This window comes from Dipodomys spectabilis, unplaced genomic scaffold, assembly GCF_019054845.1.
Source record: "Dipodomys spectabilis isolate Male_0828 unplaced genomic scaffold, ASM1905484v1 ptg000231l, whole genome shotgun sequence".
Taxonomy (NCBI): Eukaryota; Metazoa; Chordata; class Mammalia; order Rodentia; family Heteromyidae; genus Dipodomys; species Dipodomys spectabilis.
Window position 1 is genome coordinate 2,632,762 of NW_024870908.1, and position 26,202 is coordinate 2,658,963.

Genomic DNA, 26,202 nt, shown 5'->3' on the forward strand with positions numbered 1-26,202 from the left:
TCTGCAGCGTTTCGTAGCCGGAAACGGGGACTGCCAGGGCCGGGAACTACCAAGGCGAAGGTACGGGTGGCGGCGAGGGGTCAATCCGCGCCGGGCGTGGGGTTAAGCGGCGAGGCCGGCGGCGGCGGTGGTTGGGGTTGGGTGGGAGGAGATCGGCTCGCACACACGAGGAGGAGGGTTGGGCCGCCACCGTCGTCGCCGCCGCCGCCGTCGTCGCGAGTGCGGGGTTGGGACTGGAGCCTCTGTCGCGGCGACGCCGGGGACCGTGTCGCTGGCCGCCGGCCCTCCTGCCTCGCCGTGTTGGTTGGGTCCTCGCGGCCTGCTCCTCCCCGGCGGGACGCCCCCGCCTCCATTTCCCGCCCTCTCTCCACCACACACACGGCCCCCCCGATCATGGATCCCGGCAGCGGCGGCGGCGGTGGCGGCGGCGGCGGCGGCGGCGGCGGGAGCAGCGGCAGCAGCAGCGACTCGGCGCCTGACTGCTGGGACCAGGCGGACATGGAGGCCCCCGGGCCGGGCCCGTGCGGGGCCGGCGGTGGTGGCGGCTCCCTGGCGGCGGGGGCTGAGGCCCAGCGTGAGAACCTCAGCGCGGCCTTCAGCCGGCAACTCAACGTCAACGCCAAGCCCTTCGTGCCCAACGTCCACGCCGCCGAGTTCGTCCCGTCCTTCCTGCGGGGCCCGGCCCAGCCGCCGCCACCCTCGGCCGGCGCCGCGGCCCCCAACCACGGAGGCCCTGCGGGTAAAGGGTCGGGGCGCGGGACCCCCGGGGCGGGGCGGGCCGGGGCCGGAGGGACGCGAGGCGAGACTGGCCGCACGTGGGGGGCGGGGGGCGCCGGCCGCGCTGCCCCCCTTCCTCCCCGCGATCCGCGGGAGGAGACCCGGCGGGCGAGGCCGGGGCCCACCCCACCCCTCCCTCCAGGGCCTCAGTCACCCGGGGAATCGGGGAACCGTGTGGGACGGAGAGGGCCCGGGGTGGGTCAGCGCCACGAGGCCCCGGAGTGCAGACAGATGGATGGGGCAGGAGGTCGGGAGGAGGGGTGGGTGTTGGGAGAGGCCAGAGTTGAGGGCGAGGCAGGGTGTGTGTGTGTTGGGGGGGGGGCAGATAAATACACCCCCCCTGGACTTGCCCCTTCGCCTAGGGGGCGAGAGAGCCTCTCCTGCTGCCGTTTGTACTTTCGGAACCGCAATTACGTTTTAAAAAGATCCATGGCACCGAACCGGCCCGAAGGAATCCCAGGATGCATTGCAGCCCTGTGATCGGCCAGAAACTGTTGGCTGTCCATAGAAAGATCTTTCTCTCCCCCCCCCCTCTCATATCTAGTAGATACATATTTTAAAAGTTGGTGAAGTTAGGATTCCTCCCTCAGTGTGAACGTGTGCGCGGAGACCATATTGGTCTAGGTGCCTGCCGCTCTTTCCACAAGCCGCCTTTGTTGGGGACACGTTTAGAATTTTCATGGCTTTCACATCGTTGGCCTTCTTCAGGTTGCTGGGTGCCACACGTCGCGTTCCCGTGTGAAGTAGTCTAGGGTCGCTTTCGGTAGATGCTTGGCTTATTTCGTATCACTTAGGAGCTGTCACACGGTGCAGCCACCGGCCCTACTTTCTGCGATTTTTCAAGTTCGGCTGGGACTTTAAACGTCTTCCTCTATGTAGAGGTTCTTTAAATGGTGCCTTAGCGTGCCTTGAGGTGTACTGATTTTGTAGAAACGTCATAGGAGTGAATTTCAGTATTCTCCCCATCTTGGTATTTATTTGAGGGAGTACGTATTGTCTTTGAGGACTGGTAAGGAAAAAGGCTGAAAATCCTTTATTTAGCTAAGACATTGGTGGGCTGAATCATAGACTTCCTAGCTCATTTTAAGTGAGAGCCTATATTGGTGTGTGTGTCTGTGTGTGTCTGTGTCAGTGTGTGTTGGCTTAGTCTGATTCTGAAGCAAGAGAATTGGAGTTTCAGGAGCTCTGTCTCAAAAAAGAAGTTACTTACTGCAGTATCACTAAAGTGCTTGGAGTTTAGCATCTTCAGAGGAAAAAAAGATGGAGTTTGGAGAAGTACTTCTATGAAGGATAATGAGCACACAGCTTGGATTTTGGTGTTTGACAGGCATTTATTTTGTTTGTGTGGGTGACTGATGTTTTCCTTCAGAGTCAGGAAGTTTAGCTTTTATTTCTTGGCTTGCATTAAGCTGTTTTGGGTTCCCAGTTCCTAAAAGTGCCTGTTTCCCTATACCTTATTTTGCAGATTCTGTTTATGCAGCCATTTTCTTACTTGGTATCCCTTTAATTCCTGAGCCACAAGCACCAGTTTGAATACACTGGGGGATCCTGCTTACTACAGGCTGTGTAGCCATCAGCCAAGTCATCAAGGGACAGCCTCCTAGGCTGTAGAGCTGTAGTCTGGAATGGTCATTGTTGAGTGAGGAGAAGGAGAAATAATTATACCTCGGGCAGCTTTTTGTTCTTCCTGGTGTATAAGGAAGTGACTCTCAGTAAGAAAGTCCATTTTTTTAGATCAGAAGCCTATTTTGTGTTACTAATGATTCCTATAAACTGTCATTTAATGTTTTTTTTAAAAAAAAATATCCTGTGTAGGGGCTGGGAAAGTGGCTCAGTGTAGAGTGCATGCATGAGGCCCTGGGTTCAATTCCTCAGTACAACATAAGCAGAAAAAGCTGGAAGTGGCGCTGTGGCTCAAGTGGCAGATGTCTTGAACTGAAGAGCTGAGGGACAGCATCCAGGCCCAGAGTTCAGGCCCCACAACTGACCCCCCCCCCCCCAAAAAAAAAAAATCCTGTATAGCATGTCTGGAAAAGAAGAGATTTTCTAAATTGAAGTTCAGAGCTTGATTGACTTGAATGTTCCAGACCATTTAGGTCTGTAAAATGCTACCATCCTGGGCTGGAAAAGTGGCCCAGTGGTAGAGGGCTTGTGTAGCATGCCTGAAGCCCTGGGTTGATTCCTCAGTACCACATAAACAGAAAAAGCCAGAAGGGGCGCTGTGGCTCAAGTGGTAGAGTACTGGCTTTGAGCATAGGGACAGTGCCCAGGAACTCAGGACGGCCAAAAAAAAAAAAAGCTACCAAGCAGGGGAAAATTGGAAATGACACCTACACTGCAGTTTACAAAGAGGGAACCCAAAAACTTGCAAATTTTGTTTGTTTTACTGGGGAGAAAATGGATAGTAGTTTGTGAGTTGTTTTCTTCCATTGTTAAGCCATAGTTGAAATTTGATGGAGTTATTTTTAAACTAGAACCAGGGGAAGGATGTTAGGGATTAGAAGGGGCCTAGAGATGGGAGCTCTAGGATAACTTAGAATCTCTACCCTTTCTAGTATGAGTGTGTCATTTCTCCCATTTTATCCTTCCTTTGAAACATATTGCTTGCCTCCAGCAACCAATGGAGGAAGAGGTGGTTGTATCAAGTGTCCTTGGCCTTGGCAGGTAGGCTGCTGCACTGCCTGCCTGCCTGTCTTCAGCCATCCCTAATCAGAGTTGAAGATTCCATGTTGACCTTGGGTCTCTGAAAATAGAACAGTTTTCAAAGAAGGATAAAGTGGAAACCATTTGTGTGTGGGTATAATTAAGGGTAACTCAGTTGAATGCAATTCTCCACAGAGCCAAGTAATTGGCCAAGTGATTCTCATTAAAATAGAGATCCCCAAATGAATGAAAATATAAGACAAAGCCTAATAATGTACACTACAACAAACATTCTGATTGAGTGTAAGTTCTACTTTTCATCTATGTATGTGTTATTATTTCTTTCTTTTTTTTTTTTTTTTTTTTGGGTCCGGTCGTGGGGCCTGAACTCTGGGCCTGGGTGCTATCCCTCAACTCTTCAGCTTAAGGCTAGCACTCTACCACTTGAGCCACAGCGCCACTTCCGGCTTTTTTCTTATGTGGTGCTGAGGAATCGAACCCAGGGCCTTGGGCATGCAAGGCAAGTGCTCTACCACTGAGCCACCTTCCCAGCCCTATTTCTTTATTTTTTTTGTTGGTCAAGAGGCTTGAACTCTGGGCCTGGGAGCTGTCCCTGAGCTCTTCAGCTCAAGGCGAGTGCTCCACCACTTGAGCTACAGCGCCACTTCTGGTTTACTGTTGGTTAATTGGGGATAAGAGTCTCATGGACTTTGGGGGGGGGGGGGGGAAGGGGCAAGCTGTAAACCGAGATCCTCAGATCTCAGCTTTCTGAGTAACTAGGATTATATATGTGTATATGTATTATGTATATGGTATATATTATGTATATATTTTAATTTGTTGTTCTCAGTCTTTGTTGTTGTTGAGAAACAAGCTTGAGCAGTGTTGAGAATGAGGGCTACTTGGAGTTTTAGAGCATCCAGAGCTTTCATTCCCCATCTGTCAGGCCATATGAGACCCAAAAAATCATGTTACATGATGGGAGTGGTGTATATTTCTTGGTTTGAATGATATTAGAAATACCCAAATGGCTCTTGGCAGGGAAAAGATCCTTACCCTGGTAATGGTGTTCGTGTTCTTTGCACCCTCCCATCTTTAGTACCTCTCAAAACTCCATTAAAAAATGAGTATAGAATAAAACTGGCAATTTTATTTTCTTCTATTATGGAATTGTGTTCAATGTAGCGATTATATTACAGTATTTGAATTTTAAAGAGAATAGTCTGTCTTATAGTACTTCGTTTTGTTGAATTATTTTATATGAGGGAGAGATGTTCTTTTTTTTTGGGGGGGGGATCCGGTTGTGGGGCCTGAACTCTGGGCCTGGGCGCTGTCCCTCGGCTCTTCAGCTCAAGGCTAGCGCTCTACCACTTGAGCCACAGCGCCACTTCCGGCTTTTTTTTTCTTTTTTGCTTATGTGGTGTTGAGGAATCGAACTCAGGGCCTTAGGCGTGCAAGGCAAGCGCTCTACCACTGAGCCACCTTCCCAGCCCAGGGATGTTATTTTTTAATGATTGAGATGCCACACATACTGTAAAATTCACTTTTTTGGGGGGTATGCAAATTTAAGATTTATGGTATATTTAAAACTTGAACAAGGGTCAGATACAATAGAAGATTCTTCTTTAAGCTCAGCTTCCAACATGGAGAGGTTCTATCACAGGAATTTAAAGATTGTTGAGTTAATACTTAAAAAAAAGAGCTATGAAGGTAAATAAAGCTGAGCAAGAGTAAAATTCATTTTTTTTTTTTTTGTCGGTTGTGAGGCTTGAACTCTGGGCCTAGGCGCTGTCCCTCAGCTCTTCAGCTCAAGGCAAGTGCTCTCTCAACCACTTGAGCCACAGCGCCACTTCCAGTTTTCTGGTGGTTAACTGGAGATAAGAGTCTTACAGACTTTTCTGCCTGGGCTGGCTTTGAACTGCAATCCTCAGATAGCTTCCTGAGTAGCTAGGATTACAGGTGTGAGCCACCAGCGCCCGGCCGAAAATTCACTTTTTTAAAGCGTGTGCACCTACTTAGGGAGTTTGATGTATTATCAATGTTATGTAATCACTGCCACTTTAGTCATTGGGTAGACTCACAAGTGACCTGGGCCCACCACGGTAGAGATGATTAAAATATCAGTTATGGCTGCTTAGTGCAGAAGTGTTCGTCTACTGCATTACATTCAGTGCCTGAGGATAAGGATCATAGATATGGCAAAGATGGTCTGTGGTTTCACCAGGACTGAATGTAGGAGAGTAGGAGTAACCTGCAGGAGGTATTGTCCTAGAGTGTCACAGTGAGAAGATTCAGAGCCTCTTCTGACTCCTGCCTGTACTGCCTCCACTTAATGATCAGTAGAGGTTGGTTTGTGTGTATGTTCACACAAGTGATGTTCTGAGCAGGCAGAACTTTTGAGAGCTGAGTATGCTAGGCTAAACAGCTATTTAAAATGTTAACTTTTACTAGAAATGAGTTTCATTGGAGCAGATTTTGTTTAGTACTGTTACTAACACAGCTTATTGTACCCCCTCACCCCTACCTCCACCCCCATCATTGGGCCTGGGAGCTGTCCCTGGGCTCCTTTTACTCAAGGCTAGCAGTCTGCCATTTGAGCCACAGTGCCACTGCCAGCTTCTGTGATTAATAGATAAGAGTCTCATGGACTTTTCTGCCCTGACTGGCTTTGAACCATGATCATCAGATCTCAACCTTCTGAGTAGCTAGGATTACAGGCGTGAGCCACTAGCTCTTGGCTACATTGCTTTTTTATTTTTCACTTTCCTGAAATGTACTGCATAGGAGGACAACAATTAGAGTTTATAAGGACAAGTTAGGGAAATCATATACAAGACAAAGTTACAACTTTGATTTGGTTGGTTTTGTTTGCTAGGGAGGAAATGTTCTAAAAACATGAATATAGTTGTCTTTCTGGTTGATGAGAAAGGAATGACAAAGATTTGATAACCTTTTGGGGTGAGTTAAACAGTATTAGAATGGAAATTTTTGAGATGGAATTTTTTCAGATGTATTAGCAGTTGACACATATTTGCTTGTCTGTAGAATATAGGATGCTCTATGATGAGCGGGAAGTTACATGAGATGAACAAATTGGTCCTCAAGGAGTAGTATAGAAAAAGATCAGATGAAGCCCAGCGCTAGTGGCTCACACCTGTAATCCTAGCTACTCAGGAGGCTGAGATCTGAACCTCAGTTCAGAGCCAGCCCAATCAGGAAAGCCCGTAAGATTCTTACTTCCAGTAAATCACCAGAAAACCGGAAGTGGAGCTGTTGCTCAAAGTGGTAGAATGCTAGCTAGCCTTGAGTGAAAAGGCTCAGGGACAGCATCCATGCCCTGAGTTCAAGCCTTAGAAAGGGAACAGGTGGAGATGGTGGTTGATGGTGGATGGAAGAGTATTGGGAGGGCCTTCCAGGGCTTTCAGAGTTGCGAAGAGATTGATCAGGATTCATAATCCCTCTGAAATATTACAGTCTTGTTAACTTAGACACAAAACTAAAGAAACCTATTTTCTAAGTGTTCTTTGTGAGTACTGTGTGTGTGTGTGTGTGTGTGTGTCTGTTCCTCTGTCCCTCTGTCTCTCTGTCTGCCAGCCTGTGCCCTGGGGCTTGAACTCAAGGCCTGGGTGCTGACCTTAGCTTTTTTTCCCCCCTCAATGGCTAGCACTCTACCACTTGAGCCACAGCCCTGTATGGTCCCATTTCCAGCTTTTTGGTGGTTAATTGCAGAAAAGAGTCTCATAGACTTTTCTGCCAAGGCTGGCTTCAGCTGCCTCAGATCTTAGCCTTGTGAGTAGCTAGGATTATAGGCATGGCCTGTCGGTGCCTGGCAAAACATCTTCTTTGCACTTCATTGGGACTATCTGGAATGTTTTTGGTGTATGTATTTTGTTCTACCCAAACAGCTTCTGAAGTAAATGGGATATAAATCCTAATTAAGACACTTGTAGGGTTGCCTGTAAAACTGGAATTTTAGTTACTCTTGCAGACGGTCTCATCAGGTTGCTGTGTGGCACTGCTTTAATAACTGAATAAATAGCTTCTTAAAATGTTAGGGCTGGAAATGGCTCTAGCAGTAATACCATTTCAGTTTTGGATAAAGAAACTGAATCCTAGACATGTTAAGTAATTGCCTAAGGTCAGCCCATGAGTTAATGACACAGTTGAACCTAGAATTCACATTTGCCAACTGCTAGTGTAGGGCTCTTTGTGCCACACCATGCTGCTTAATAGTGAAGAAAAGGGCATGCCTACAGTAATTACTACAGCCAGCCTGGATTTCTCTGACAGAGTAGCTCTGGAATTTTGCCTTTCTAATGTTTCATTCTGAAAGGTTTTCATAATTAGTACAGGACTTTGAAATGCTTGTTGAAACCATAAACTTGCTGAGTTTTATATGCCTTTTTATTTAATCTGAACGATATGCTCTTGATATTTAGTACCACTGACCATTTTACAGATACAAAAAGTTAAGAGCTAGAGAAGCTAAATAACTTAATGAAGTCATGTCCACAAGCCCATGAATGAGTGTGGATTTGAACGTAAGTCTGATTTCCAAGCTTATTCTAGCACCAGTGACTCTGCTAAGCCTTTCTTTATGGTTTCACATTGACAAAGCTTTGGCTGAAACAGATGCTCAAAAACCAGTCTCTTGCCATACGTGGCTCATGCTTGTAATCCCATCTTCTCAGGAAGCTGAGATTGAGAATCAAGGTTCAAAGCCAACCCTGTCAAGAGTCTGTGAGATTTTTATCACCACCTAACTACCAAAAAAGCTTGAAGTGGAGGTGTTTCTCCAGTGGTAGAGAGCACCAGTCTCGGTGAAAAGCTAAGGGACAGCACCTAGGCTTTGAGCTTAAGCTCCAGTACCAGTCTGTGCATATACATACACATACCTTAAATGAAGAAAGCAGCAACTACGTTTGTTTATTTATTTATGCCAGTCGTGGGGCTTCAACTCTGGGCCTGGGCCTTGTCCCTGAGCTCTTCAGCTCCAAGTGAGCACTGTACCACTTGAGCCACAGTGCCACTTCTGGTTCTCTGGTGGTTAAATGGAGATAAGTGTCTCACGGACTTTCCTGCCCAGGCTGGCTTTGAACCACATTCCTCAGATCTCAGCCTCCTGAGTAGCTAGGATTACAGGCATGAGCCACCGGTGCCCAGCTCAAGATAACGTTTTTTCATAGAGCATTACTTATTGAGGATACATTCTGCCAAACTCAAGGTAGTTTGGCACAGTGACTTGAGGTTTTGAGTGTGTGAGTGTGAGTGAGTGTGTATATGTGTGGCAGTGGGTTTGAGCTTGGCTCTGAGCTTACTTAGCAGCCAGTCTACTACTTGAACCACTCTCCCTCTGCCTTTCCCCCTTTTTTTTTTTTTTTGGGTCCGGTCGTGGGACCTGAACTCTGGGCCTGGGTGCTGTCCCTCAGCTCTTCAGCTCAAGGCTAGTGCTCTACTACTTGAGCCACAGTGCCACTTCCGGCTTTTTTCTTATGTGGTGCTGAGGAATTGAACCCAGGGCCTCAGGCATGCAAGGCAAGCGCTCTACCACTGAGCCAACTTCCCAGCCCCTGCCATTCCCTTTTTGTGTGGGTTATTGGCAGGGTAGGATTTTTGTTTATACCCAGTCTGGCCTGGGCTACGGTACTATGTGTGATTCCCTTTGTCACTGAGATGACAGCCACGCACAACTGTGCTCAGCTGATGACTGAGATGAGCTCTTAACCACCACAACCATCACCACCACTACCATCATCCCTATTACCAACACTACCCCTGCAGTTCCCTAGTTTCTGCCTCTCAAGTGCAAGGATTGCAAGCGTAAGCCGTTGCACCTGATGCTTTCTTCCAAAGTAACACATGTAAAATTGTTCTATTGAATCTTCATGAAAATGCAAGAAGTGTTCAGGGTTAGAGTGATAAGAGTAGAATAAACCAGGGGTGAGGGTAGAGCTGTGTAACCATGTGAGGCCCTGAGTTTAAAACCCAGTTCTTCAACACATACAAACTACTACAAGGAACAATAATCCCAAGGACAAGTGCAGAAGCTAATTGAGTGAATTATGATTGTATGGCATATGCTGCCATCTGCATGCTCTGCCGGACTAGACGAGCAGAGGAAGGTTTCAAATGTCAGAGCTAGAAGTCTGTAGTCGCCTAGGAAATGGGACCAAGATGATTCAGAGAGGTGTCTGCCTGCATTAGAAAAGATGTAAATCCTTGAGAAAGGAGGATAGATGGGGTTAGGATAGTTGTGGAAAATCATATAAGCCAAATGTGTAGAGAGGAAAACTTTGTCTTACCCTTTCTCTCTCTCTCTGCAATGTTGGGGTGGGAACCCACAACCTACAATGTCCTAAGCAAATGTTCTACTAAGTCTTGAACGATAAATCTAATACATAACCACCAGGTAAACTGAAATGAAATAGAGGTAAATAAAAAAAAATTTAGTTCTTCCATTGCAGTAGCTGTGTTCCGGGGCTTCATAGCCACTGATACTACAGCTGTCCTGGCACAGTGCAGACATAGGGCACTGCATCCTTGCAGAGGCTTGCATCGGACAGGAGTGCCATAGTGACGTCTCACAAGACATCTGTGACTGCGTTGAAAAACTCAGCATGCCTGTATTAAACATTGTCACTGTTGAATGTGTAAAGAGACTTAAAGATGTACATCAAAGCAGTAAATCAAAGCAGTAACAATAGCTTGCTGGGGCTGGGGGCTGGCAGCTCACGCCTATAATCCTAGTTGCTCAGGAGGCTGAGATCTAAGGAACTGCCTGGGCAGGCAAGTCCATGAGACTCTTATCTCTAATTAACCACCAGAAAACTGGAAGTAATGCTGTAGCTCAAAGTGGTAAAGCACTGGCCTTGAGCAGAAGAGCTCAGGGAGAGTGCCCAGGCCCTTAGGCAAGCTCTATGACTGACCAAAAAAAAAAAAAAAAGCTGATTTATGAAATATATGGATTGAGTAGTATTAGTTTAGTTTTAGTGCTTGATGGAACCCAGAGCTGTGGTGTGTACATACTCTGCTTCTAAGCCACTTATACCCCAGCATTGGATTAATTTTTAAAAAATTTTTTTTCCAGTCCTGGGCCTGGACATTGTCCCTGAGCTTCTTTTACTCAAGGCTAGCACTCTACCATTTTGAGCCACAGTGCCAGTCCAATTTTTTCTGTTTCTGTCATACTGAGGAGTGGAACCCAGGGCTTCATGCATGCTAGGCGAGCGCTCTACCACTAAGCCACGTTCTCAGCCCAAGAATTTTTTTTTACAAGCTAGCCAAATGTATGGTTACAACATAGAACTGGAATTAAAACATAGTTCATAGCTTTCATTACCTGCCACATATATGGCCTTGATCAGCTTATGCTGTATTGCTGAAGCAGTATTCTCTGTTCTTTGATCAGTGGTAAAACTGAAAAAAATAATTACAACTGTGGCTGGGAGGAGGGACGGACAAAGAAGCTTAGTGAATGATGGCTTACCGATCATGGGTCCAATCGAGAGAGAGAGAGAGAGAGAGAGAGAGAGAGAGAGAGAGAGAGAGAGAGAGAGTTATGTTTGAGAGAGAGAGAGAGAGAGTTATGTTTGACAGTCATAGAATTTGTTCCTCTTATTTGTGCTTCCTCTGTAGTAGGGATGACAGTGGGCACCCTAGTTCCCAGCCATTGGTTGAGATAAGAGTTTTGAGATTTTTTTTTTCTCAGCAAGTCTCAAACTATAATTCTGTTCCTAATCTCTGCTTTCTAAGTAGTTTGGAATCCAGGCTTGAGCTACTGTGCCTGGCCTAAAACATTTTTCATACCCTTAAAAATGAGCTGACCCAGTATAGTAAAGCAAGCTGAGCGAGAGCATGAGGTTCAGACCCTAGTGTCAGCAAAAAAAAAAAAAAATGGAGGTAAAATTCCATATAAAATTAAATGCTGTAAAGTGACTATGTTGAGAACTGTGTGGTACCACCAGCTTATATCCAGTCCCAGTTATCTTCATCCCCCACCCCTATTCCTCTCAGCTCTGATGGCCATCCATTGGCTTTCTCACTCAGAGTCAGAGTATTTCACAGAATGGGACCACACTCATGTGTCCTTTTGTGCTGGGTTTTACCCTGATCAAATTGAGCTAACAATTTGAAAATCCAGATCATCATCTGTGTTAGACCTGTCATTTCTTCTGGCAATCTTGTTTTAAAATTGGCAGTAGTAACACCACTATCAGAACTAGTTACTTACCTTTAGCTACCTTGAACTAGTCAGATCTTTGAGTTAGGGTTATGGCTGTTTTACTTACTGGTACACTCTGACTTTTCCCATTTAGAAAAAAAAATGCTTCTAAGTATGGAGACATCAGTGGATAATCTGAAGTCCTAATTTCATTCCTCTGGGTGGCTTCTGACTTCTTCCACTAGTAGATACAAAGCATTCGAGGAGCCAGGCCTACTGCGTATCTGATACATGTGAACTAACAGCAACTTTTGAAAACTCAATAGTAGCAGGTAGAATCTGGATACTGTGTGTATTGTGAAAAAGACCAGAGTAGAGTGAACGAGCAAGGATTAAATTTCATTTTGTTAGGTATCCTGTAGTTTTTCTGGTTCATTCCAAATACCTTTGTTTGGCAGATGTCAGCAGCATTGCCACTGGGTGTTTGTGATCTGTGGCAAACTATAGTGAAGTAAGGAAGTTCACTTTGGAACATCTCTGAAGGAACTTCCTTTGGAGGCTGTTGATTTCATCAGTGCGTGCTCCTGAACCTCTCCTTTGTTTTTGGTACTTGATGCTGTCTCTTCCTCAGTAAGCTTTACTTTTCTAGATGTAAATTGTTTGAAATAAAACTCTGAACAGATGTCCCTTACAGCTGCATGCGTGCATTGGGTCTGTAAAGCTAAGAGTTGGTGCTAGGAACCAGGTGGTCAGATACAAGTACTGCCTGATTTTGAAAAGCTTAGTTACTGCTGGGAAGGTGGCTCAGTGCTTGTCTTACATGAAGCCCTGGGTTCAATTCCTCAGCACCGTATCCAGAAAAGGCTGGAAGTGCACTGTGGCTCAAGTGGTAAAGTGCAGCCTTGAGCTAAAGAGCTGAGGGACAGTGCCTAGGCCCAGAGTTCAGGCCCCACAGGCAAAAAAAGAAAAGAAAAGCTCAGTTACAGTTCTGTTACTTTTACAGTTGAGGTCACCTCAAGCATTGGGGAAGCTCGCCTTATCAATTGTCTCGTCTTGAAAATGTTGGTATAGGCTAGGCATGGTGGTGCACATCTGTAATTTGGCTATGTAGAGGGTTGGGTTCAAGATCAGTCAGACTGAAAAAAATGTAAAATACTATTTGAAAAATGACTGAAGAAGGGGCTGGGAAGGTGGCTCAGCGGTATAGCGCTTGCCTTGCATGCATGAGGCCCTGGGTTTGATTCCTCAGCACCACGTAAGCAAAAAGAAAAAAAAGTCAGAAGTGGCGCTGTGGCTCAAGTGGTAGAGCAATAGCCTTAAGCTGAAGAGCTGAGGGACAGTGCCCAGGCCCAGAGTTCAGGCCCCACGACCGGACCCTCCCCCACACACACAAAAAAAAGAAAAATGACTGAAGAAAAGGAGGGGCTATGTGTATGGCTCAAGTGGTAGAGTATCAGCTTAGCAAGTGGGAGACCCTGAGCTTAACCCCCCCACCCATACCACCAAAACCAAACTTCACTTAGTATATCAGAACTGCTCTTCAAACTTTCCAGTGATGAATCTTCAGTAGGAGCTACTTGAAGAGGGGGAAGGTGACACTTGAACAACTTGGAAAAGACCATAGTTAATTCTAATAGATCTGTGTTGTATTTTGGGCACCAGTGCTTACAGTTTCTCTTACCTTGTAAGAAAGGTAAAAAGGAGGGCTGGGAAGGTGGCTCAGTGGTAGAGCGTTTGCCTTGCATGCATGAGGCCCTGGGTTCGATTCCTCAGCACCACATAAGAAAAAAGAAAAAAGCTGGAAGTGGCGCTGTGGCTCAAGTGGTAGAGCGCTAGCCTTGAGCTGAAGAGTTGAGGGACAGAGCCCAGGCCCAGAGTTCAGGCCCCACGACCGGACCCCCCCCCAAAAAAAAAAAAAAGAAAGGTAAAAGGGTCGGGCGCCCATGGCTCACGCCTGTAATCCTAGCTACTCAGGAGGCTGAGATCTAAGGATCACGGTTCAAAGCCAGCCCCAGGCAGGAAAGTGTGTGAGGCTTTGATCTCCAGTAAACCACCAGAAAACCAGAAGTGGTGCTGTGGTGTAAGTGGTAGAGCACTGGCCTTGAGCTGAAGAGCTCAGGCCCAGAGTTCAAGCCCCATGATCGAGGGAAGGAAAAAAAAAAGGAAGGTAAAAAGAGCCAGATTATCTAGCGCTGGTGGCTCATACCTGTCATCCTAGCTACTCAGGAGTCTTAAGATCTGAGGATCACGGTTCAAAGCCAGCCTGAGTAGAAAAGTCCATGAGACACATCTCCAATTAGCCAGCAAAAGAAATAAAAGTATGGCTCAAGTGGTAGGGCACCAGTTTTGAGCAAAAAAGCCAGGGGACAGCCCCCAAACCCTGCATTCCAACACACATAGACACAGTGATCACACAAAGTCTCAGTGCAGTTGAGTTGGTATTAGTGTAAATTGCACCCCCTCCACCTCTACATCAAGCAGTATATGAATTTGTGGGTGCTTATGTGTCTGTCTGTCATTACACTTAGTATATTTACTTGATAGAATCTAGCTGGAGGCAGTTTGTGTACTGAATGGAAACTGACATTTATCTACTGTGCACCAGGAGTTCTTAAATTAGAATGAAACAAGTATGTTCTCACTTAATCTCCTAAGCGAGCCTGTCAGCTGGATGCTCTAATTTCCACAATTTCAGTGAAATAACTGCATCTCACAATTGCTAAGTGACAAGGTGGGATCTCAGTGCAGGAGTCAGCTCTCTGTTCCAGGGTCCTACACTGTACAGTTACCATTTCTTCTTAAACTTGAAGCACTGTCTAGCTTCTCTGATGATCTTTCCTTACCTTTCAGCTTTTCTCAAAATAGAAAAGCAAGGTTCACACCTAGAATCCCAACCACTCTGAGACTGAGATCAGGAGATTGCAGTTTAAGGCCAGCCCTGGCAAAAACTTCTCAATCCATCTCAGCCAATAAAAACCTGGACGTCTGTTGTGACTAAATCAGAATTTGTGTCCATGTAAAACAGAGTCCTTCCTCGCTCCCCCAGACTGTTGATGTCTGGTTAGTCAGCTGACTGTGTTGCCATAGAGTTTTCCGTCTCCCTTGTCCTGACTGTCCATGTGGCCTATGCTGTCTTGCCCCGATAATTGTGCTCTTGTCCAGTGGCCATGGTTTCTTCTCCCCTTACCCTTCTTTCCCCCCCCCTCTCTCTCTCGCTCTCTCTTTCCAGTCTTGGGCTTGAACTCAGGGCCTGGACACTATGTCTGAGCTTCTTTTGCTCAGAGTTAGCACTCTACCACAGCACCACTTCCGGCTTTTTCTGTTTGTGTGGTACTGAAGAATAGAACCCAGGGCTTCTAGACAACCACTTGCCGTGCTTTCTTTCTGTTTGCCTCCCTGTGGTGTCTGCCCTGCTCCAGTACATCTACACATGAGGACTATTTCTAAGAGACCTTGGTGGTGCACCTACAGTCACAGCTATTGAGGTGGGAGACTACAAGTTCAAGGGCAGGCTGGGCAACTTGGTGAGACTGTCTTAAAATAAGAATAGAACAGAATAATAATAGGCTGGAGGGGGCGATATATAGGTTTTACAGGTAACAAATTCACTGTTCTGCATTACTTATGGTTCATGTGACTTCAAGTTCTTCTATGTGTTTCTACATGTTGGTGATTGTTAAAGGCGGGAGCATTTTTATATTAGAATGTCACTTAAGTTTATACAAAGTGGATTAGTGTATATTGTTGCTCTAAAATAGGACAAAATTGAAATGATCAGAATAACCGTTCCTGCAGAGGTGTGTGTGTTTTGTGCTGGTTTTTGGGGCTGAACTCATGGCCTGGGAGCTGTTTTTTTTTTGGTTGGTCGTGGTGGCCTGAACTCTGGGCTTGGCCGTTGTCTCTCAGTTCTTCAGCTCAAGGCTAGTGCTCTACCACATGAGCCACCGCCACTTCTGGCCTTTTCTGCTTATGAGGAATTGAACCCAGGGCCTCATGTATGCAAGGCAAGCACTCTACCACTGAGACACCTTCCTAGCCCCAGATCTCAGCCTCTTATGTAGCCAGGATTATAGACATAAGCCACCCGAGCTGGACTCCTGCATATATTTTAAGGTCCTATATATATTCCAAATGATTTATACAAATGCTATTTGTCTTACTTGTATCAAATTTAATTTCCTTGGCAGTCTCAGTGAGATTTATGATAGTTACAGTCTTGGGCTAGATTTTAACCCTGGTTGCTTAAAGGGTTATCAAAAGAATGAGAAATGCAACTAATTTGATGACTGGGTTGCTTATTACATTTACAAATTGTGTGTAGGAAAGACTTGTAAAACAAATCAAAAGAATGCTTTTTGTTAATAAGTTTTAATTGCTGAATAGTGACAGTTATTAGTTTACTTTTTGAAGTTGAAACTTGTGATTTTATTTATTTATTTTTGGTTGTGGGACTTGAACTCTGGGGCCTGGGCGCTGTCCCTGAGTTCTTCAGCTCAAGGCCAGTGTTCTACCACTTGAGCCACAGCAACACTTCCTGTTTTCTGGTGGTTAATTGGAGATAAGAGTCTCACAGACTTTTCCTGCCCCAGGTGGCTTTGAACTGTGATCCTCAGATCTTAGCCTTCTGAGTAGCTAGGATTGCAGGCATGAGACCCCAGCACACAGCACGCTTACCTTGAGCTAAAGAGCTCAGGGACAGGACCCAGGCCACAAGACCAATGGACAAAAACAAAAACACCTAAATTAGAAGCCAGGCACTTGTGGCTCATGACTCACATCTGTTATCTTAACTATTCAGGAGTCTGAGGTCTGAAGACTGCTGTTCAAAATCACTGGGCAGGAAAGTCTGTGAGACTCTTGTTTCTCGTTCACCACCAAAAAACCCCAGAAGTCATAGAGCACTAGCCTTGAGCAAAATAGCTAAATGACTAGGTTTAGGCCCTGAGTTCAAGCCCAGTACTGTCTCCCTTCCCCCTAAAAAATTAATTTAGACTGGACTGTAGTTATGTTTGAAGTAGTAGAGCACAAGCTGGGAGCAAGAAAGCCTAGTGAGCATGAGGCTCTGAGTTCAAGTCCTGTATGTGCACATAAAACCTGACTTACCTGCCATTGACTGTATATTATAAGTAAAACAATGTGTAGGTGTTTAGTTTTTAATAAAACTTCTTTCTACTGAACAGCGCTGGTGGAATCGTCGCAAGAGGAACAGTCATTGTGTGAAGGTGAGTTTTAAATGATGTGACTCTTTGAAATTTCATGAGAAAACATTAGGTTCTCTAGTATAGAAGCAATGTAGAAACAATGTTTTATAAATATATATTTCAATCTCTTGTCTAGGTTCAAATTCAGCTGTTAGCATGGACCTTTCAGAACCTGTTGGTAAGATAATTTCTGACCATATTAATTCAGTAATAAGAACTTCCTCCAAATTTAAGGCTTGCCTTAGGAAATGATTATTGCCACTGTAGCAGTCCTTGATAGCCTCTGAGTCAGAGCTCTGACATCAGCCACACGGAAAAATATTACTACATCTCTGTTGTACAGGAGGTTCTTCTGCTTATGTGGCATTGGGCATTAGGAAATGGACTTAATATATCAGTTCCATACATTGCCTTAAAGCATGTGTATTTTCAGATATAGATACGTCTTTTTCAGAATAGTAAGTCAAAGTGTTTTCTTTCAGTGGAAAATGGAGAGACAGAAATGTCTCCAGAAGAATCATGGGAGCACAAAGAAGAAATAAGTGAAGCAGAGTCGGGGGCCGGTTCCTTGGGAGATGGAAGGCCTCCAGAGGAAAGCACCCCAGAAATGATGGAAGAGGAAGAGGAGATACCCAAACCTAAATCTGTGGTTGCGCCGCCAGGTGCTCCCAAAAAGGAGCATGTCAATGTAGTATTCATTGGGCATGTAGGTAAGTTGGACTCAGAGCAGTTACAGAAAAGACAAAAATTATTCGATGCATCAAAAGATGGAATATTTTCTCTAGCTACAAGTATTTCAGTGAAACAATGGGATTAATTCCCTAAAATGTATGTTTTGTGTATGTGTCTGTACTGGGTTTAAACTCAGTGTCTTCTACATGCTAAGATGCTTCAATCATTTTAACAGAAACTGCCAGTTCTTTCTTTTTAATGTTTGGCCAGGTAAATGGTTTTGTGATGGCAAATAATTGGTAAGAAATGTACTGTCTTATGATATATTAGTGCCCTAGAAAATGCCCGTGTGTGTGTGTGTGTGTGTGTGTGTGTGTGTGTGTGTGTGTGTGTGTGTGTGTGTGTGTGTACTGGGGCTTGAACTTGGTGCTTTGAGTGTGGGTGCTGTCCCTTAGCTTTCTTTTTTTTGTCTGTCATGGGGCTTGAACTCTGGGCTTGGGCACTGTCCCTGCGCTCTTCAGCTCAAGGCAAGCGTTCTACCCCTTGAGCTACAGCACCACTTCCGGTTTTCTAGTGGTTTATTGGAGATGGGAGTCTCACGGTCTTTCTTCCTCGGGCTGGCTTTGAACCGCGATCCTCAGATCTCAGCCTCCTGAGAATCTAGGATTACAGGCGTGAGCCACTGGTGCCCGGCTGTCCCTTAGCTTTCTTCCTCAAGGCTGGTATTCTATTACTTGAGCCATACCTCTACTTCTGGCTTTTTGCTGGTTAATTGGAGTTTCAGGGACTTTTCTGCTCAGGCTAGCTTTTGGACCTTATTCCTCAGATCTTAGCCTCCTGATTAGCTAAGATTACAGGCATGAGCCACAAGCACCCAGCTCTGCGTTTTTTTTGTGTGAACTTTAGTCAGTGTGTCATTTTAACGGAATTACCCCTATATTTCTAGATAGTTAAATTTGTGAAATAAATTAATAATTTGGATTAACCTGGATTCTTGTAAAGTTGGTGTAACCAAACACAAAACCCCATTCAACAGGTGTTTTGTGATTATTTGACCCGTCCTCAAAATTATAAGGATACAGAATTCCGTGGTTTTTCTTCTGACTCTGCCTTCTCCTTAATAGGAAACAACAGACAGTTTTTAGAAGAACACTTCATTTGAAAGTTAAAAAGGAACAGTGTCCTATTTGCAAAGTCAAAGGAAGACTACCCACCTACAGATAGATCTTTAGGCATTTCACTATTTTGTGTTGATGGTTTTGGGAAAGTACATTTTGCTGCTGTTGTATTGCTAGCTGAAGTCATGATCAATCCACCACGAAGTTCTTATCAAAGAAGTTTAGGCTTCTCCTTTCTTCTCTCCTTTTCCCCTCTTGTCCTCTCCCTCTTTCCCTTCTTTCTCTTTTCCTCTTCTTTTTTTCTCCCTATCTACTCTTTTTTTTTTTTGGTCCATTGTGGGACTTGAATTTGGAGCTGCAGCTGTCCCTGAGCTTTTATGTTTAAGGCTACCTCTCTGCACTTTGAGCCACAGCCCTAAGCTCTTTTTGCTCAAGGCTAGCACTCACCCCTTGAGCCACAGTGCCACTTCCAGTTTTCTGGTAGTTAATTAGAGATAGGAGTCCTTTTTTTTTTTTTTTTTTTTTTTTGTCGGTTGTGGGGCTTGAACTCTGGGCCTGGGCGCTGTCCCTCAGCTCTTCAGCTCAAGGCGAGCGCTCTACCACTTGAGCTACAGCGCCACTTCCGGTTTTCTGATGGTTTATTGGAGATAGGAGTCTCACAGTCTCTCCTGCCCGGGCTGGCTTTGAACCGCGATCCTCAGATCTCAGCCTCCTGAGTAGTTAGGATTACAGGCATGAGCCACTGGAGCTTGACTCATCTTACTCTTAAAAAAAATTATTATTTTTTGTTGTTTGATACAAGGCCTTTTACTAGGTAGCTCAGGCTCACCTCAAATTCTCACTGCTTGTGTCTTACTTAACCTCTCAGGATTGCAAGTGTATCTCTGATGCCCTGCTGTTTGCTTAAGTCATTGTTGCACTTCTAAGGAATCTAGGCAGCTTGCCCACAATAGTTCACGTGGCTTTACTTCCCTCATTGCTATTACAGTCTGCACTTTTGTAGACCTGATTAAACATGCTAAAAACTAGCTGTTCTTTTTACATACGTTGTTTTTAACCTGTTGCATGTTGTTGATGTTACTTTTTAGATGCAGGCAAGTCAACCATTGGAGGACAAATAATGTAAGTCTCTTCGTTAAACAATAGTAATTTGATTAAAGGAATGTCAGACATTGTAAACATTCGTGTAATGTTCAAAGAAAACAGCCACCCTAAGTTAAGAAAAATGAACAAATCTGCTGTAGGAGTAATTTTCTTTTCTTTTTTTTTTTTTTTTTTCCTTTTTGGTGGGTCTGGGGGCTTGAACTCAGGGCCTGGGCACTGTCTCTGAGCTTCTTTGTGCTCAAGGCTAGCGCTCTTATCACTTGAGCCTCAGCACTACTCTCAGGCATTTTCTGAATAATGGTTTATTGGAGACAAGAGTCTCAGACTTTTCTGCTTGGGCTAGCTTCAAACCATGATCCTCAGATCTCAGCCTCCTGAGTAGCTGGATTACAGGTGTGAGCCATAGGCGCCCGGCTTGCTGTAGGGTAATGTGAAGTAAGTTTGGATATTTATTAATGAAACAACACTTTTTTGTTTTGTTTTGTTTTTACTTATTTTTTGAGTCTTTTGTAGTTGTCTGCTGCAGCTGGCTTCAAACTGCAATCCTTGATCTCAACCTCCCAAGCAGTTAGAACTATTAGTTTATGCTACCAGAGTATGGTTTAAACAACACATCTTAATAGAATTTCACGGGATTTTATGTTCTCAAACTCTACCTTGTTTTTTTTTTTTTTGAGCAGTCCTAGGGCTTGAACTCAGGGCCTGACCACTGTCCCTGAGCTTTTTGCTCAAGGCTAGAACTCTTAGACCACTTGAACCACAGCGCCACTTCCGGCTTTTTTCTTCTTGCTTATGTGGTGCCGAGGAATCGAACCCAGGGCCTCATGCATGCAAGGCAAGCACTCTACCACGGAGCCACCTTCCCTGCCCATTTCTGGCTTTTTCTGTTTATGTGGTGCTGAAGAATCAAACCCAGGACTTTGTGCATGCTAGGCAAGCACTCTATCCCTAAGCAACATTCCCAGCCCTACCTTGTATTTATATTTGCTGTATTTGTTTCCAATCTGTGATGCATTGTCAGATTCTTCACATCCCTGATCTGCCACACTTTCAGACCCCACACCCTCATGACATTAGTTGTTGTCATGAAGACTATTTGGTATTTCATAGGAGGCTCTTTGGTTTGGATTTGCCAGAAGTTTTCTCACAATGAAAAAGTGGTTTTGCATTTCAAGCTAGAGCACCACAGAAGATAGTGTTCTTCTGTCTACTGATGATAGGAGTCAGGATGACTTGTGAACTAACTGTTCTTCCCCTTTAGCGGGTAGTTTGACACATGCCCCATCCTTTCAACTTAAGACTTTCCATGAATTTCCTGTCACCACAGGCACTTTTACTTTAGAATGCACAGTAGTTAGCCCTTTTCTGGAGTTGAAATTTTCCTCAAGGAATCAAATGTACTTTGAGTAATTGGTTCCTTTTTCCTTTCACTTGTTTTTAGGTATTTGACTGGAATGGTTGACAAGAGGACACTTGAGAAATATGAAAGAGAAGCTAAAGAAAAAAACAGAGAAACTTGGTAAAATGACATTACTTTTTTTTTTTTGGTCAGTCCTGGGGCTTGAACTCAAGGCCTAGGCACTGTTCCTGAGCTTCTTTTCCTCAAGGCTAGCATTCTACCACTTGCGCCACAGTGCCACTTCTGGCTTTTTCTTTTTTTCTTCTTCTCTCTCTTTTTTTTTAAATTGTGAAAATACTGTACAGAGGGGTTACAGTTACATGGGCAAGATAATGAGTACATTTCTTATCAAGCATTGTAGCCTCCCCCTTTGTTTCCCCTTCCCATCCCATCCTCCCCACACCCCCCACCCAACACTTCTGGCCTTTTCTGTGTATGTAGTACTGAGAAATCACACCCAGGGTTTCATGCATGGTAGACAAGCACTCTACCACTAAGCCACATTCCTAGTCCTTGGCAGTACTTCTAAGGAAACACCATTAATACCTTTTCAAGTCTGTTAAAATAGGCACAGGAGTGCATGTCTACACTCTCAGCTATTCGGGCGGTTGGGATCAGCCTGAGCACATGATGAGGCTTCTGCAGTGAAAAGATGGAGAGACATTTCCCTTCCTTTCATAATATACCATACATAGGTCTGTACAGATTATTTCCTAGCACATACAAAGGATGTTTAGACCCATCAAAGCTGGGTGCTGGTGACTCACACCTGTAATTCTAGCGACACAGAAGGCTGAAATCTGAGGATCAAGGTTCAAAGCCAGCCCGGGCAGGAAAGTCTGAAACTTTTTTTTTTGGTTGGTCGTGGGGCTTGAACTCTGGGCCTGTGTGCTGTCCCTCAGCTCTTCAGCTCAAGGCTAGTGCTCTACCACTTGAGCTACAGTGCCACTTCTGGTTTTCTGGTGGTTTATTGGAGATAAGAGTTTCATGGACTTTCTTGCCTGGGCTGGCTTTGAACCTCCATCCTCAGATCTCTGCCTCCTGAGTAGCCTGTGAAACTCTTAATCTCCAATTAACCACCGGAAAACTGGAAGTGTCATTGTCCCTTAAAGTGGTAGAACGCTAGCCTTGAGTATAAAAATTCAAGGTGCTAGGTGTCGGTGGCTCACGCCTGTAATCCTAGCTACTCAGGAGGCTGATATCTAAGGATCGTGGTTCAAAGCCAGCCCGGGCAGGAAAGTCTGTGAGACTTATCTCCAATATAGCACCAGAAAACCGGAAGTGGTACGGTAGCGCCTTGCCTTGAGTGGAAGAGCTGAGGGATAGTGCCCAGGCCCAGAGTTCAAGTCCCTTAACCTACAAAAAAAAAAAAAAGTTCAGGGATAGTACCCAGGCCCTGAGTTCAAGCATCACAAAAGAACCCAGCCATCTTTTTTTTTTTTGGTCGGTTGTGGGGCTTGACTCTGGGCCTAGGCACTGTCGCTGAGCTCTTCAGCTCAAGGTGAGTGGTCTACCACTTGAGCCAAAACGCCACTTCCTGTTTTCTGGTTGGTGGTTAATTGAACATCAGTCTCATGGACTATCCTGTCCAGGCTGGTTTTGAACAGTGATCCTCAGATTTCAGCCTCCTGAATAGCTAGGATTACAGGCATGAGCACTGGTGTCTGGCTAGCCAGACATCTTTAATAGGATTACTGAATACATATAAACCATATTTTTAATGGGGTTATTATATACCCACCCAGGAATTAGATTAGAATCTATAATAAGCACAATTAGAACTTAGGATGTAGAAGTATTAGAAAGGAAAACTGGAAAAGTAAGATGTAATCATATTGTACATACATGCTGGGAAGTACAAAGAATAGGTAAAATGGTGAGGAAAGTCTGTGAGACTCTTATCTCCAATAACCACCAGAAAACCAGAGGTGGCGCTGTGGCTCAAGTGGTGGTAGAGCACTCACCTTGAGCTGAAGAGCTGAGGGACAGCACCCAGGCCCAGAGTTAAAGCCCCACAACTGGAAAAAAAAAAAAAGCTAGCAGTTTGGGCAAGTGGCACAGTGGTAGGTGCTCTGGGTGCCAAGGTTCTGAGTTCTGGGCTAGTACCTCAGGAGAAAAGGCTTGCAAGCCTTACCTCAAGGGGACAAGATTGCATTCCTCTGCATTAAAGGGAAAGATCCTAAGCAGTGGTATACTAAAAGCAGGATTACATACTTCGAAATACAAATGATGAGGTTGTAAAATTAATAGCTCTTGTTGTGAATGGTTTGAAATTTACATAAAGTTACATTTATTTTCACACAGTGAAGGATTATTGAAATAATTATTATTAAATCTTCTGGTGGTGGAGTCTGTTTGAAAACTATCCTTATTTTCTAATGATAATCATTAATTTGCACTGTACTTTGTGCCAGGTGATTAAAAATGAGACAAGGAATTCATTGTTAGTTCACTCAACAATGATGTTTGTGTTGGTACTGGGTAGCCTTGCTTTTTTGTGGGGTCTTTGTAGCCCAGGCTGGCTTAGAACTGCTCCCAGCCTCCTGCCTTAGCTCCCAAGTGCTGGTTCTAGGTTGTCTTTCCATGTCTATCATTGGCATACTTTCTTAAATAATGTTTGCCTTTACGATAGATCACTTGTAGATACATGGGGTTATTCTGTTAGAATTACAGTCATGTACAATTCATTCTGTTAACTTCGCCAGTTTTGTTGATGACTTAGATGTATGAGTGCGCATAACCTGCTTTCATCACTTACATATTTAATGGTAGAAGAACATGCTGAAAGACAGTCTTATGACCTAATGTTCTTCCAGGTACTTGTCTTGGGCCTTGGATACGAATCAGGAAGAACGAGACAAGGGGAAAACAGTTGAAGTGGGTCGGGCCTATTTTGAAACAGAAAAGAAGCATTTCACAATTCTGGATGCCCCTGGCCACAAGAGTTTTGTCCCCAATATGATTGGTGGGGCTTCTCAAGCCGATTTGGCTGTGTTGGTAAGAAAGATAATTTTCATCCATTTATGTATTTAGTAGCAGCCTATCTTGCACTTGTTTTCTTTTTTTAATTTGTAAAATTAAGGATAGAACCCACAGCCTGTCTATGCTAGGCAAGCATTTTGCCAACTGAGCCACACCCTCTTTTTTCCAAGTTATATCTTAAATATTTGAGTTAGAATTTAAGCTGCAGCGAATCATAATAATAATGTCACATTTTATTTCTTGATTTCTTTTTCTTTCTGGACTGATCTGCCCAGGAAACTTTTTACTTCTGAAAATAACATTTTAACATTTTTCTCCCATTGCTAGTGTATGATGGAATATTCCATCCCCTTGTTATATCCCAAGCACACCAGGAATAAATAATAAACTACCTCTTTTTGGGGGGACGGCCTCCCTGTGTCCCTCAAGGTGGTATGATCCTCCTGCCTCAGCATTCTGAGGAATTACAGGCATATCATCAGTTTTTCAAGGCCGTCACTCATTCCTCAAATTTAACAGTGAACTTGTGAAAGATCAATCTTTTTTTTTTTTTGGTTGGTTGGTTTGAACTCAGGGCCTGGGTACTGTCCCTGAGCTTTTCTGCTCAAGGATAACATGCTACCACTTAGAGTGTCACTTTGGTTTTCTGGTGGTTTATTGGAGGTAAGAGTCTCAATGAACCAGGAGTGCCAGTGGCTCAAGCCTGTAATCCTAGCTACTCAGGAGGATGAGATCTGAGGATCTTGGGTTTGAAGCTAGCTTGGACAGAAAAGTCCCCATTAGACTCTTCTTTTTTTGGTCGGTCTTTGGGCCTGAGCTCTGGGCCTGGGCACTGTCCCTCAGCTCTTTAGCTCAAGGCTAGTGCTCTACCACTTGAGCCACAGTGCCACTTCCGGCTTTCTCTGCTTATGTGGTGCTGAGGAATCAAACCCAGGAACTCATGCATGCAAGGCAGGCACTCTACCACTGAGCCATCTTCCCAGCCCCATAGACTCTTATCTCCAATTAACCACTCAAAAACCAGAAGTGGTGTTGTAGCTTAACTGGTAGAATGCTAGCCTTGAGCCAAAGAGACCCAGGAATAGTGCCCAGGCCCTGAATTCAAATGCAACAACTGACCAAAAAGATGGTCTCATGGACTTTCCTGTCCAGAGTCAGTCCCAGGGTGGCTTTGAACCCTAATCCTCAGATCTCAGCCTCCTGGGTAGAAAGCATTACAGGAGCGAGCCACCACTGCCCGAGCCACCACTGCCCTGCTTCAATCTTTTTTTTTCAGAGTTTGAGTTTAGAACACCAGGTTTGCTCTTCCCCTTTTTTTGCTTTAGTTATTTTTCAGGAAGAGTCTTGAATTTTTGTTTAGGTCTAGGATCAGATCTTGATCCTCTTACCTATGCTTTCCTTTAGGCTGAAATCACAAGCATGTACCACAACTCCCAGCTTATATATTGACATGGGGATGGGGCCTTGGTAGATTTTTTCCTGGCCTGGCTTGAACAGCATTTCTCTCAATCTTCACCTTCTGATTATAGGTGGGATTATAGGTGTGAGCCATTGCAACCAGTCCTGTTTTTTGTTTTTGTGTGGTACTGGGGTCAGACATAGGCCTTGTACATGCTAAGCATATACTGTACTACTGAGCTATGTCCTTAGTTCCCCACATAATGTCTGCATTATAAAATATACAGATATACTAGATTTGGGGGGGAGTTAAGGGGTGTGAAGAACAACCTTTTTTTTCTCTTTTTGGTTGGAAAACCAAAAAGCTTAAACATATTCTCCCACTGAGCTACACCTCCAACCCCAAATGCTCAAGTCATCTAGACATGGATGTGACATTCAAGACAGCCTGTATATTCTGGCTCATTTGCTTCTGTTTTCTGTTGTAACTGAAAGTGAAGATGTTTTACTGTCTGAGGGCTACCTGAATGTGTGAGTCAATTGCTGATTTCTTGGAATAGGTAATCTCAGCCAGGAAAGGAGAGTTTGAAACTGGATTTGAAAAGGGAGGACAGACAAGAGAACATGCAATGTTGGCAAAGACAGCTGGTGTGAAACACTTGATTGTGCTTATTAACAAGATGGATGACCCCACAGTTAATTGGAGCAATGAGAGGTAAGTGATGCTTCACTGCTCTCTAGACATGT

At 44.6% G+C, this 26,202-nt stretch overlaps 1 protein-coding gene across 2 annotated transcripts in view; it reads left to right on the forward strand.

Moving 5' to 3' along the window:
• Nucleotides 1–26,202, forward strand: part of Gspt1 (G1 to S phase transition 1) — a 42,418-nt gene continuing 16,216 nt past the window's right edge. The window contains exons 1-8 of one of the 2 annotated variants that reach the window (XM_042698483.1): nt 1–60; nt 16,762–16,803; nt 16,919–16,960; nt 17,265–17,492; nt 19,661–19,694; nt 21,118–21,195; nt 23,892–24,072; nt 26,016–26,170. In XM_042698483.1, the coding sequence (XP_042554417.1) occupies nt 16,939–16,960; nt 17,265–17,492; nt 19,661–19,694; nt 21,118–21,195; nt 23,892–24,072; nt 26,016–26,170 (698 nt within the window). In that variant the 5' untranslated portion in view covers nt 1–60; nt 16,762–16,803; nt 16,919–16,938. Of the gene's footprint in view, nt 61–138; nt 740–16,761; nt 16,804–16,918; nt 16,961–17,264; nt 17,493–19,660; nt 19,695–21,117; nt 21,196–23,891; nt 24,073–26,015; nt 26,171–26,202 lie in introns of those variants that run through there. The other variant, XM_042698482.1, reaches the window with a different exon arrangement.